General features: G+C 36.6%; 1 protein-coding gene across 3 annotated transcripts; it reads right to left on the bottom strand.

Annotated features, from left to right (window-relative positions):
- Positions 1 to 2,524: 2,524 nt before the first annotated feature.
- Positions 2,525 to 9,434, bottom strand: LOC104604749 (protein NLP7-like). 3 transcript variants are annotated; one of them, XM_010269256.3, is made up of 5 exons: positions 8,897 to 9,434; positions 7,351 to 7,922; positions 4,992 to 5,039; positions 3,960 to 4,890; positions 2,525 to 3,814 (listed from the first exon to the last, which is right to left on the bottom strand). In XM_010269256.3, exons 1-5 carry the CDS (start codon positions 9,198 to 9,200, stop codon positions 2,637 to 2,639), a joined length of 3,033 nt encoding a protein of 1,010 aa, XP_010267558.1. In that variant the 5' UTR covers positions 9,201 to 9,434; the 3' UTR covers positions 2,525 to 2,636. The 3 variants fall into 3 exon arrangements, with proteins under 3 accessions (XP_010267558.1, XP_010267557.1, XP_010267559.1); XM_010269255.3 differs by having other exon boundaries at positions 8,858 to 9,432; XM_010269257.2 differs by lacking the exon at positions 8,897 to 9,434 and adding an exon at positions 8,736 to 8,876.
- Positions 9,435 to 14,852: the final 5,418 nt, after the last annotated feature.

The following is a 14,852-nucleotide window of genomic DNA, read 5'->3' as shown; positions in this document are numbered from 1 at the left end:
AAACTCATCTATTTGGATAGACACTTCCATATCTTTTTTCATGTAAAATATTGAAAATTGACAATGACATTTTTTATTTCTCGTATTTTCCAAAGCATATTTGTTGTCCAAATCAATCCATATTTCATAGGCAAAGTTATAGGAGCAATAAACGTTGTCATTAGACAAGCAATTCAAGATATGATTCTTGCAAAGGTGGTCAGTAGTGATTTAGTGTTCTGCAATAACAAAACAGACTGGTTCCTCCATGTTCAGTGGATTTGCTTCTATCAAAGAAAAGGCTACCCCTAACTATTCTAATGAAAAAAGAAGGCATTATCTCCAACACTTGTAATTAGTTCCATTGGAATGTTCAATTTTAGAGAAATCAGGAAAAGTTGACAGTATCTGGTTCCTTATGATGAGGTTAGCAAAGATAGGTTCCATAAATGCGGTTTTAAAATTGTTGTAAAATTAATACAAGGTAGAATGAAACTTATCAGTCAACCCGCTTTCCAAACCCGAAGAGCATTGTTGTTAAAAATGCAGAACTGAGAGATTGAGAAAGATGTGTTAGAACGGGTTGAGTTATGCAACTTGGTCACTCTCCTTAAAACTGCATTTGCCCCTACGAGTGCAAATCGACCACCAAGATAAAACAACCCATAGGCTACTGGTAGGCATGCATTCACTAATTAAATCTCCACGAATCACCAGAGAGAGGAAAATAAGACAAACAAACAGAGGACTATGATTTTTTTTTGGGTTATCTTACTAGGTCGACAAACACTATTTATAGTGTTCTAAATCACTCAAATGGACATAGATGCACCCTTTTAGAGAAAAGTCTCTCTAGAATGACACCCATTCAAAGAGACACAGAGCTACAAAACAAACAAGTAGAAGAAGAAACATTTAAAATACAAAGGTCAAATCGGTTTAAACCAATCAAAGGCAAAAAAAAAAAAAACGTTTCGGTATGGTGCACGCATACATGTACACATATACGTGCACATGCACCCACACCCTTACCCTCGCCCATGCCTTGACCTGGCTCGGCTCAGCGTACGCACGTGTGTGGAAAGCACCCTCAACCCCCCCTCACATGCATGTAGAGATATATATTGCTCTCCTCCTATGGGTCCTTGCACATAGGGAGAGCAATCCTAGTAATAAACTCCAAGCCAATTCTTTTCCCAAGCAATATAGAACAAGAGTATTCTACCTACATGCAAGAGGAGAGAAAGAGAGAAAAGACAAAAAGCCAAAACAAAAAGATAGAGAGGAGATATTCTTAAAACTTTGAATCTCCCTCTAACAAAATTGAACACAAAGGACAAAAGATTAATAAATAGCAAATACACAACTTGCTCAAACCATATAAAGGGAGATGAGAACACCAAAATGGCTCTCTTTGAAGAGTCTTACAAGTGTTTGTCTTCAACTGAATGATGGATTTTTTAGGGTAAATTATAAATACGTACCCCAAAACTTGGAGGTAATGGAACTTGAGGGCCTGGACTTTTAAGTGTGACATTTTAGTGCCCTAAACTTTTAGAAATATATGCTTGATTCCAACTATATTAAAACTAATGTTGTGGTTAGGATAAAATTACAAAAAATGCCCATATTCAGTTTTTATTTTTTTCCCAGATTGTCCTTCCACTTAAATGTTTTTATTCTTTATTGAAAAGAAGTATAGAGATGGATTCACATGGAGAAAAAGAGTAAAATAAAAGTTCAGTGAGCAAAAGAGAATCTAAACATGGGCATTTATTTGATTTTGCCCTCAATGTAATGTCAACTTTAACAAAATTGGACTCAAGTGTACACCTCCTAAAAGTTCAAGGTACTAAAGTGTCCCACTTGAAAGTTTAGGCCCTTAAGTGTCACAACCCCCAAAGTACAAGACACCTATTTGTAATTTACCCTTTTTTTAATAAAAACTATGAATCCAAAGGAAATTCCCTAGGTTTTATAGCAAACAACAACCATCTTTCACTAGAAATTGTCTATAATCTTTATAGAAAATGTATAAACTTCATTTAAAACATAGAAAATCAACATATTCATGAAAAAAAAATGAAAGAAAGAAAATAAACTTCACAAAATAGAAGAGTTGAATCCCTATTTTTGTCATAGGAATCAATGTGTTGATTGTACAAAAATTGTGTTCTTCCTTGCTTATCAGTTCAGGTTTTGAATTATTCGAGAGTTCAAGACAGCACACATGTTGGTTGAACCCTAATAAACAAGAAACTGGTATTTTAACTCATAAACTGAACACTTTGGTTAAAAAATGTATGTTTTATTAAAAAATAAAAATATAAAAGTATCAAGAGAACCATGTACAAAATACCATGGTAATTAGGTGAGGTTACCCTCCATGAGCACCTTTTCACCTTGATAACAATGTCCAATAGGTGCAACTTATAGGGCTATAACTGATTTAAGCCCAAACGAATTGGATTGCCCAGTGGATGGAGGAATCTAGCAAAAGGACAGTTATAACTTGCAAGAAAGAACATAATCAACAACTAAAAACTAGCACAAGGAGCATAGTTTTATTTCTCTAATCCAAATAGGAAAATATTTTACAACAATGAGGCAGGTTTCCAAAACAAATTTACCATTTGGCCTGCCTAGTACACTATAATTTACAAGATTTGTATGACAATTTTACCTACTTTGTGTCCTGAGCTTTCACAAGAGCTTCCAAAGTTGGCAGTTATATCCTGCACTGAAAGTCTGATCATGTGCCCACCTGACAATTTTGAGATGTCCATGCACTCATGCAAATCCGCATCACAAGCTAGTAAAACCCACTCATGATCATCATCCAGATACTTGATCTCGAATGTACCCACTTCCAACTTCAGCCTCTTGGCCACTTCCTCCTTCAATTCAGCCACACCAGAAGTCAAAGAGAGCCTAAACCTTATTATATCTTCTTTATAAGCAGCTTTAATAGTCACATTCCTCACATCTTGGGTATGTGGCATTGTGTGACTCAGGGGAGGTGCAACCTGCTGAGGGGCTTGATTAGGACATAGAGGATTTGTCCAACTAGATTCTGGGATCCGCTCATCTAGACAAGCCTCAGGTGCTGTAGTACAGAGGTTTCTCAAATCTTTTGAACTTCTTGCATCCTCAATTAACATTCCACCAAAAGGTGTTTGTGGCAGTGTAGTTATATGAGCAGAAGGGATAGAATATGCAGCTGATAGATTTAGTTCTCCATTTGGTTGAGACACCAACACAAAGGAACTACATGTATTTATCCCTAGTTCCTGGTTAGATGTAGTGCATGGATCATTTAAAGGGGATGCTTCAGTTGCAGGGCTACTTTGGCATGATCCATGAGAAGTAGGGTTACCAGTGCTCTCTTCCCCTGAACCACTTTTTGTTCTTGATCCATTAGGAACCTTAGGAAAGCCCAAATGAGGCATGCTTTGCCGGTTGACGAGTTCTTGATGAGCTAATAATCTGCCTCCTCCAGGTATTTGATCCTCTTTATCTCCATTCCCATCACCCTCAGCTGTCTTATTTACTGGTGATTCTCCATCCTTTGCCCTATGAAATATCAAGGGCTTAGAACTTGGTGAATGTGGTTGATTGGGTCCTTTCAAGCTAACAGGCCAAGAACTAGAACCAACAGCAATAGGAAGTGGACTTGTTGCAAGAGAAGTTAGTGAAAATGTTCCATCAGCACCTTGGACAGACTCAATGACACGTTTCAACTTCGAAAGAGAACGATTAACCTTGTTGATCTTGCGAGATGGCCACCTAGAGATACCATGCTGCCTACAGATGCGTTTCATGGTAGTCGGACAAACTGCAAAATGAAGGACATCAATGAGGTATTTAGGTTACAAATTTCAAGAACTACAACAAATCCATCTTTATGAAAGAGTTCAATACATTTGGAAACACACAAAATCTGAGTAAAATTGCAGCAATTAGCAAGTGTATAATCTTACTGCCTAGGCTCTTTGCAGCATCTTTCAGACTCCCAGCAAAATATTGTTGGAGAACCTCTAGACTAATTGATTTCTCTGTCTTACCACGCCTTCTTTCCAATGGTTTCTTCATGCCTTTATCAGGTACAGAAAGTGTGGAGTGGGTTCCATCTGTTTTAAGAACATTCTCTCCATCCTTCTGACCATCAATTTCCACTATGCTCTGCTGCTCTTGTGAATCTTGATGCAATTTCTCCACCCCATTTGGCAAGTCATTGTTTCCCACAGGAGTTTCCATTGCAGAGGATATTTTAACACCTTCAAGTTCCAGATTATCATCTGCAGATATTTTAATAATTTCAACAGATCTTTCTTCTTCCAGTCCTTTCCCAGAGGCCACTTTCAGGCTTCGAAAATGCTGCTTCATACTTCCCAAAAGAGAATCCAGTAAGGTATCTTGTTCTCGACTGTCTGTGATGCTAGGGGGCAGGAAAAACTCGAGAATGTAATCATCACTCCCTGTGTGAGTACTCCGTAAGCAAACAGCAAAGCAGCTGGTTAACCCAAACATGCGTGCATAGTGTACTAGGGGGTATTCGGTTTTTCTGAATTTGATGATATCTCGAGAAAAACATGACCCATGAGATAAAAATGCTCTCCCAGCTACTCCTTGTCCCTTCTGCAAGTGGTGCTCTGTACATGCCTCATGAAATCCCCACATGTGTGCATCCACAACATAAAATGCTGCATCAGTTGTAGACATGCAAACTTGCCCCATGCAACTTCCATAAAAACTTGTGCAACTCTTCTTCATACCACCACCATAGGCTAGAATATTGCGATGCTTGCATGGAACCCAAGTTTGAGCCAGAGGCAATTTATGGGTCTCACACACTACAGTTAATATCTCTAGGATTTCAGCCAGGGCATTTTGGTGACCTTCATTACAAATCTGGTTAAGAAATGCAGCCAAGTACACAAGTGTGAGGAAAAAGGAGATCAAAAATAGAAAAAAAAAACAGTAAAAACATGCATTCATGAAGTTGCATGTACCTGTATATTTTGATGATCCAGTACTTCAGAACTCTTTAGATTTACTGCCTGCAAAAAAGCTGAAGTTGCATTACATACATGGAAATGAAAGACATAAAGAAAAATACACATCCACCAAAAATGGGATAAAACCAAAAGGAAATATTAGGTATGATTCTTTAGTACTGAGTGTATGCCTTTTCCTTCATTTCTATAAATTAAAATAATTATTTTTTTGAAAGTATAAATTAAAATAATTATAGTTATACTTCAGCTCTTTCCCCCAGAATGAAGACTGTGCTGAAGAAACAGGAAAAACGGTAATGTATGCCAAGTGGCTCAGGCCCAAGATCATGTGAATCCCAAGGATACTAAAAGAAAATGGTGTAAATGGTAAACCACCATGACAAGCAAGTAAATCCTAGGAAAAAAATACTTACAAAAAGAAAATGGCAAATGCCAGAAACTAGCAAGAAGTAGCATTCAACTATCCTGGAGGTTAGAATGAAATGACCCACAATCACAGCTAAGCCTTTTTGACCTAGCAGGAAGTAGCATTCAAAGATCCTGGAGGAACACCTCAACTCAATTCAACTAAGCCTTGTTCCAACTATATGAGATCAGCTACACAAATTCTGTTCTGCCACTCCACACTGTTTAGTACCACATCCATTGTTAAATCATGGGCCTTCAAGTCATTCCTAATTACATCAACCCATGTCCTTTTAGGCCTTCCCCTAACTCTTCTGGACCCTTCAACTGCAATAGCACTTCTTTTCACCAGTGCCATGGATGGTCTTCTCTGCGCATGACTAAACCATCTTAACCTACTTTCACTCATTTTATCACCTACTGCGGTTACTACTCTAAATGCACATATTTCTGATCTCATCTTTTCAGTTTTTCTACACATCCATTAATAAATCATAACCCTCAACCAAGAAATACAGATCTTTGAATTACGATCACTTGTTCACATAGAGGACTTACCAATTTTGTTAAAAAAATTACCTAGTTTTGTTGTATGATAGTACACAACTTTGAATTACAATCACTTCTACACCCAGGCAAGGCAAGCTAATACATTTTATGCTGCTCTAAACTTTATATTACATTCTCGCTCTTGGCTGACTGGAAACTGGGAACCAACCTATTTATAAACTTCTCTTATTTCTCAATGAGTCCATTATTCACCTTTTAAAAGTGTAGAGAGACTGGGCCAAATGGGCCCTAGTATTTGTTTTATGTTTAAGTAGTGTTTTATTTATTTTATGTGTTAATGGGCCTTTTCTTTATGGGCCTGTTAACTCCTTTTTAATTTCTTTTAAGTTATTGCTTAGTTGGACGCCCACTTAAGGGCAGACATGTAATTAGCCTAATTAATTCAGATAAATAAAAGATTAGTGAAGGGAGGGAGGAATCCATTGAACTCTCTTCTCCTTTCTCTTCTTCTTCTATTCTGCTGTAATCTTCTTTTCTCTTTCTTTTCTGCTACAACCAGTATTTTTCTATCAGATATGAAGGACAGGTTTACATCTAAAAGTTAACCGTCATCAAAATGAATTCTTGATTGCAAGGGGATTACAATTATGCAGTCAACCAACCATGTAGCATACAGGTGATTAATCTTCAATATCTGAAGTCAAGAATCCCCAAAAATTCTTGATTCTATAGACATACGAATTCAAATGGGGGCAAAAGGATCCTGTTTAAAACTGAATTTTGATGGGAGAGTAGTTTAAGAAATCCAGGGCCTTTTGGGATTGGGGGTGTGTTCAGGAATGATGAAGGGATTATTTTAGCTTTGTTTTCAAGCCCAATTGGAGAAGGTGGCTCTCTCAGAGATGAGACCTTTGCGGCTTTGGAAGGAATTCAAAAAGCTAGAGAGTTGGACATCAGAAGATTGGTCCTTGAAGGTGATTTGGAGGTGGTGGTTGGATGGCTAAAGGAAGACAATAGTAGCATGTGGAGCTATAGCAATGAAAGGAAAAAAATTTAAATGGCTTGTTAGGGACATTGAGGTGAACTACAGCTGGGTGAAAAGAAATGGCAAGTTGCCAACTCACTTGCAGATGGGTTAGCAAAGCAAGGGGTGAATAGGGTGTCTTCGTTTGGGGCTAATTTCTAATTCCTCTTTCTTTGTAATTTGATGGTGGAGAGTTAAGACATTTTACCACCCCCCTCTCTGGTAATTAATTTTTTTTTTTTTTGATCAATAACACTTTCATTAATTCATCAGTAGAAAATTTACAAGTGGAAGACAAACACACTTATCTTCCAAGAGTCACAAAGAGCTTCAAGAAAGAAAAAAAGAAAAAGAGGGAAAAAACGAAAGAGAAAACTACAGAACATCACATAAGGAAACTAAAGAGAGACCAACCTCAAGAGCTTTGCAGACTTTATCAACTTCAGGAGCGTAATTAATCTTTTGTGATGTCATTATAAGCTCAACAACACCAACACAAGACTGCCTAGAAGGTTCAAATACTGGCAGAGCCAGGGTTCCCTGAACATTGTAATGAAGTGCATGACTAAGACGTGGGTACTCCTTGCTGCTATAATACTGAACATTTGGAGTCCATTCAGGCAACTTTTGCCTGAAAACACGGCCAGGAAGCCCCAAGTCTCCATCATTCTCTCCATCCACAGAAAACTTGTACATCAAAGAAACCGTTCTGTACTGAAGAAGTCCATTGCTATTTGGATCAAGAACAAAAGGTTGTCCAGAAGTCGTGAGTACATACTGGCCACCATTCTTTACAGGTGCCCAAACCTGAGCTAGAACATGTTGTTCCGTCAATTCTTTGAAGTACCGAAGTGCCTGCATCATCCTCTCTTTGATCACAGAATATCCATCTAGATTCTCTTGTAGTGGAATCAGAACAGGTGTAGGAACATGTCTTCTTTTATCATCATTCCCCGTGATATTTCCAGTTAAGGAATCAGGATTAACTGGATAATGTGAAATTCTCAAATGAGAAGCAAATAATTGAAGTAAAAGGTTGTAATTGAGTGAAAACATATATTGCATTTTGAAAATGTACAAAGTATAACAAGTAAAGAAAATAACAAATTGATGGAATGTTAAAACTTATTAATCAGAACGGAAAAAATGAATGATTTTTTATTTTGTGAGAGGGAAAAAATAAATTTCTGAACATTATTGGCAAGGAAAGTTACCAAAAGGAAATGCATTTTACTCAGAACTGAATAAGAAAGAAAGAAAGGTAGAAAAGGAAAAGAAAAAAGTTCATAGAATGAAAAAGACTTCGGATGAAGTCCTTCGCAGTTGCAGTGCAGAAGTTATTTTCTGAAAAGACAATAAAGAAAATTCTCCATTTCTAACCCAACATAAAGAAAATTTGGGGTGAGGAATTAACAGAAAAGGACATTTTCTCTTAAAAAACAACACTAGCCACGTGAGAGAGGCCAGAAACAAAACTGTATGAGCTTTCAAGAAATAATCAAATGGATATCTTCCAAAAAGACTTTTAGTGGTCGAAACTCATGAAAATTGTAAATTAAGCAAAATAAAGTGGCATTTCATTCACAGAGTCACGGTTTCTATTGTAATATGAAAATTCCCATTTTTTTGGAAATAAAAGTTACAGCAAATAGATAAATTGAGTCCATTAAAACATCTTTCACTAAGTTATTCTTCAACCCCTACCAAAGAAAAAAGAATTCTTAGCAAAACCAGATGACATACAAATATACAACCACAAGATATGTAACAAAAATTCTTAGCAAGGCATCCTGACTTACAAAAACCCAACAAAACCAGCCGTGAAATCTAACACCATGGAACAGATTTTTCACATAAACGTTGCAGAATTGGGACGGAATAACGAGTCATCTAAATGAACAGAAAATCTAGATAAAGTTACATGATGAAATAAGTTTAGAGTGATCGACAAGCCGAGGACCTCCGGGAAGAGAGGAGTTGGGATGATTGACGCCGGATTTGTCGTCATCAGCATCCAACAAGGCCCACGAAGGGGAATAGAGCTGCTCAGAAGACGAGAAAAGAAGTGGGTTATGAGACGGCGAAACCAAAGGGAGGAGAAACGGAGACCCCGGGTTGGAGGCAAAAGGATTCTGATCAAACGACCAGGGAGAGTCGAGATCGAGATAGAGATCGAGGTCCATGATGGAATCCCGCTCGACCGTTGGAGGGAGCTCCGTCGACTTGGGAGGCAAGGATGGATTTTCTTCCTCTGATTCAGACATTACGTTTTCTGTCAGAATTCTGAAAATTTTCACTTTCTACTTGGAAATTCGACTCATCGAAGACTGAAGAGGGACGATAGGAGCAGCATTTGATTCTTGGAAACTGCCACTTTTAATAATTGATAGGGTTTGTAGCTTTGTTTATTTCCACTTGCAATAATTAATAAACAATGCAAGGAAAAAAAAACGAGCAACACTCCAATGCTGCGGAGAACAGAAATTGCAGTGATTTTGCACAGACGTCGAGCCTACCAACGAGCCTATTTACAACACACAACAACCATACACCAGGAATATCTGTTGTAATTGATGAGGAGATGTTCACGATGTACGGTTATAGTATAATTGTGAGATGTGCGTGCGCTTCAGGTTTCATGCTCTGTGGTCTTACTGGTGGTGGTAATAAACTGATAACTAATAGCTCAGCAGCAACAATTCCAGGGGAGGGTTAAATGTATCGCCCACAGATGGACCCGATAGACATAGAATTAGCAGCTTAAATAAACTTAATCTAATTTGTCAGTTAGTGACTAATCTAATATTATCAGCAAACTAGCCAGCGCACGTTGAAACTGTTTGACAACTACCAAAGAATCTAGGAAATTATATGAAGGTAAAGAAAAAAGAAGCTTCACTATTTTTACAATTACTGTGGTATATATCCAATTTAAAAAGATCCCTAAACCTAAACAATTCATTCTAGCTCAATACAAGCTAATTTCCAATAGCTTAGGTAGGCTTTGGGATGGTAAATTTGGTCATTGACTTTCATCTATGTTTACGCCCAATGTTCATGTCTTAGGTGTTGGGCTTGGATTGCCTCCTGTTCAATTCATCCAATTTATACCTTTAATTATGTAAAGGGATTTAAGAGGAGAGAATGAGGGATTAATGGGAGGAGGGGTTACAAACATTAACCATTGAAGAGAGAGAGAGAGAGAGGGGGGGGGGGGGGGGGAGAATGTTAAAGAAAATTAAGGGTTCATTTGTTTCATAAGAAAAGAGGTCTGGAATCAGAATCTGATGAGGACTTTATTATGATTATTTATATTTTTAAATTTAAAAATAAATAAACCCTATGTGTAAAAAAGGAAATGAAAAGGATGTCTGAAAGTGCAATGAGAAGACTCCTAACTTCCTCTTTCCACTATATCTATTCTACTAGTAAGGACATATGCCATGCAGAAGCTTTGTTAAGTAAAATTGATCCAGAAATAGATCTATGACATTTTCATTTGGGTAGTGCTACAACTTGGGGTTGGCCTGAGTTAACATTTTACATTGTTTCAAGATCAAGCCAATTCAGGGTTCGTTTGATTCCTAGTCGGAATCGGAATCAAAATCTTTCGGAATCAGAATTGGAATGGTCCATTCCCATAGTCTGTTTGGTTCAGACAAGAATAGAAATGGAAATTAAAATCAGTAGAAATGGGGTTTCATTCTCAGGGGAGGGGCAAGGAATGGCCATTCCCTCAAATGGAAGAATACCATTCCAATAGGAATGGAAATGCGATTCCGATTCCGCTCACCCAAACAGTTGGAATTGGAATAGCCCATTGCGATTCCGAATCCAGACCCTTATTCCTGCAAACCAAAGGGACGCTCAAATTTTGACAAAAGCTCAATCTAGACTCACCTGTACCGATTATTAATTTAAATTCACCCACAATTAATCATCACTTTCCAATAAAAACATGGGCATCTTTTAAGACAAGCTCGTCGTATGGGCCTATATATTCTAGCATAATGTACATAAAGATAATGAATGGAGTTATAGGATGAGACAATGGCGGGATGGCAATATTTAAAATGGAATCTACACATACGAACATCCTCATTTGCGGACCTTCTCACATGTGTTTCAACTTGGTTTTGGTTTTATTAAATTATATTTAGAGACATTGACGTTTTAATTAAATTATGCAATTTTAAATTATCTAACAAAATTGGGGGGAAAAATCTGAACAAAGCTTACTTGTAAAAGTATAGAGCTCAAATGAGTCCTGATCGGGTAGACACATCTACCCTTGAAAAATATTAAAGACCACTTTTAAATATTATCAGAATATTAAGAAAATAATCATTGAATGTACGTGACTACTGGATCGAGATTCGAGACTCTCAATTCAAATTCCTATTCCTACACAGACAGCTGACCCACACATTCTGTTGTCTCTGAAAGTTTTGTCACTCAATGATGAACGGTGTGGCCTGTGTAGGGAATAATCGGCACCAACAGATTCGCATACATTCCATGTACAAAAGGACTAGCATGTACATTAACGTGCGTTCAACTCAAGTGTGACAACAGTTGCCACATATACAATTGGCAGGCCCAACAACGGCGAACTTTTCACTTTTAAGAACCAAAGAATAAAAACAACATGCATATGAGAGAATTGGATGAATTAAATTGACGATTCCATTAGCTAGTTGCTTTGTTGCTTTTTGTGGCATATCATCATAATTCATTCATTAATATGCCTACAACTCTCTATTCGTAGTGTATTCACCATCTCAATATGCTTATTACAACTTTTTCAATTTGACTTTTTTTTGTAGATGTCGGCATGTCTATTGATGACGTCGACAACATTGATGTTTGGATCACATCGACGCAAGAGAATACTGGACAGGCTTTGACCCTGTAGAGTTGTAGGTTTTAAAACAGAGAATTGATCACGATCAGGAGAAATTAAGGATGGAAACTGGGTGGATTTGGTTGGGTTGGGTATAGGTTGAGTATAACACATTCATATTCACCCTCCAACTCATTTGCCACCCATATATTGATTGACGTTAGTGGATCACAATCCACCCTGACCCTAATCCACCTCATATCACCCACTTATAGGACCCACTCACCCTGATCCAAATTGTGACATTTTTTATTTTTTTTTTTCTATTTCAAATGTATTAAACATAGAAATAACAACTAAGAAAATATAAAAATGATAAGAAAAATTAAAAAAATATTTTGAAAAATGCACAAAACACCGAAAATAATAAATATATTTCATGTAAAACATAAAATTTTATAGAAAATAAAAAATTAAATTAAAGTTATCATTTCACATAAAAACAAAAAATTGTAAAAAACACAAAAAATGTAGAAAATGCAAAAAAATATATAAAAAATATAAAATACGAAAAATAAAAATTGTAGAAAAACCAAAAAATATAAAAAATTATACAAAAAACACAAAAATTTGAAATAAACAACAAGAATATATAGGAAAATGTTTAAACCACAAAAAAAACAACAGAAAATATGAAACATTTAGAAAAACTATAAAATGCAAAGAAAATACGAAAATTATGGGAAACACAGAAAATTGGGAAATATAAAAAATAGGAAAAACAAAAAATTATAATAAAGCAAAAAATGAAAATAAATAACAAAAATATAAGAAAACCAAACATAAAAAATGTAGAAAATTACAAATATATATATATATAATATATTAGAATTTTTGAATACAAGCAAATAAAACTTAAAAACGTATGGAACTTTCTTTTATAGAAGTTTCCATCATTTTTTTTTAAATTAATAGAAAATTTCAAAAAATCTAGAAAAAATATAAGAAATTTTGAGAAAATATATTACATGTTGTGGATTTGTTTTGCAAACCCAGATCTATTTCAGAGGAAGACGATGAACACAAATCTAGGTTTAAACCAGATCTAGTTTAATCTTTTCGGTCTGTGTCTACAAAACCATGCCGCTTTGATCTGTGTCTACGGACCCAGATCTCTTCTATTTGTATTTGCGAGCCCATATCTCTTTGATCTGTGTTTGCAAACCCATATCTCTTTGATCTGTGTCTACAAAACTATGCCTGTTCAATCTGCCAGGACAAAAAGAATTAGAGAAATTTTCCATGCGAAACTAGATCTGGAAGAAGAAGAAGAGAGAGAGAGAGAAGACAGAGTGAAAATCATTGGTGATTTCGATCACCGGCTGAGAACAACGACCTCCTCCCCTCGACCTAGCAAGTGGCAGACTTAACCCACAATGACCTAACCCTTTACAGCCCAATGGGTACCCTCGACCCAACCCACCCCAACCCTCTTTCCTTGACCCAAATGGATGACTTAACCCATAATGACCCACATCTTAAATGGGTGGGTTAGGTGGGTGAGATGGGTTGGGGTCAACATTGCCATACCTAGGACAAATCAAAAAAAAAAAAAAGCAGCTACTCCTTCCAAATCACTTTGATAAATTTTTGATTGGTGTCGATCTTAAAAAAAGACTAGAACTTATCTAGAAAAAGTTGGCCGCCACTTCCAATCCTCAGTCTAAACCCTAATCTTAAATTTCTTTCCTTCCCTCTAATTCTTCCTGATCATCGAACTCTTTCCAAGGCTCTATAATCTCTTAAAAAGTTGTTGAGCTCTACCAATAATCTCCAAGAACCAGACGATTGCCATATCAATCCTACTCTGATGAGAGTTCAACAAGAAAAATCAAAGAATATAAGAGGAAGAAGGGAGAGAGAGAGAGAGAAATTGATGAGAAAAGCATTCAGAGAATGTATGGGTTGACTTTTACATTGCCGCCCCACTCAACTATTTATATTGAAGATTTAAAACATAGCAAACTTACAATATTGCCCCTAACATAACTTATCAACAACTAAAGAATAATAGAAATAACTAACTTATTAACACTATTAACATGCTAATAACTACATAAATGGTATGCTAACAGCAACATAAATATAGATAGATATTATTGCCCGAGCTACCCTAATTCAATTTGAAACTGAGTTGGAACTTCAACACCCTCATCTCAGCCATCGGATACATCTACTACTCCCACTTCCACATTTGCTCATTCAGGTACAAGGGCTTCAGTATATCATGTTTCAACCCCAAGTAACAATGAACCTTATTGAGTTATAGATTTAGGTGCATTTGACCATATGACTAGTTTATCTTCATTATTTAATACTTACTTTTTATACTCTAGCAGAGACAAAGTGTCCATTGCTAATGGCTCCCTTGTTCCCATTTTTGGTAAGGGAGACATTAGATTGTCTAATGCCATCTCTTTATCCTCAGTTTTGCATGTTCCTAAATTTAGTACTAACGTACTCTTAATTAGTAATATTACTAAAAATCAAAATTGTTTAGTGACTTTCTTTCCTGATCGATGCGTTTTTTAGGATCTGGAGACAAGGAAGGTGATAGCTTGGAGGGCATTCACATGGGGACGATAGAGAATGGGGGGGGGGGGGTACTCTTAATTAGTAATATTACTAAAAATCAAAATTGTTTAGTGACTTTCTTTTCTGATCGATGCGTTTTTTAGGATCTGGAGACAAGGTGATAGCTTGGAGGGCATTCACATGGGGACGATAGAGAATGGGGGGGGGGGGGGGGGGGTTATCAGTTTCTCAGTCTGTAAGCCAAGTTATGCTTTGGCATAATTGGGTAGGTCATTTGTCTTTTAGGTCTTTGAAGAGTTTATTTCCTAGTTTGTTTGAGTTGGTTCAAATGTCTAATTTAAAATGTAAAAGTTGTGAACTTGCAAAGCACTGTAGAACAACCTATTATTTGAGTAATAAAAGTAGTACTATTCATTTTGAAATTGTGTATATTGATGTTTGGGACCATATCATATCACTGCTATGGGGGGATATAGAT

This window comes from Nelumbo nucifera, chromosome 1 (assembly GCF_055504915.1).
Source record: "Nelumbo nucifera cultivar China Antique chromosome 1, China Antique-T2T, whole genome shotgun sequence".
Lineage (NCBI taxonomy): Eukaryota > Viridiplantae > Streptophyta > Magnoliopsida > Proteales > Nelumbonaceae > Nelumbo > Nelumbo nucifera.
Note: the sequence above shows the minus strand (reverse complement) of the source record. Positions and strands in the feature narration are given on the sequence as shown.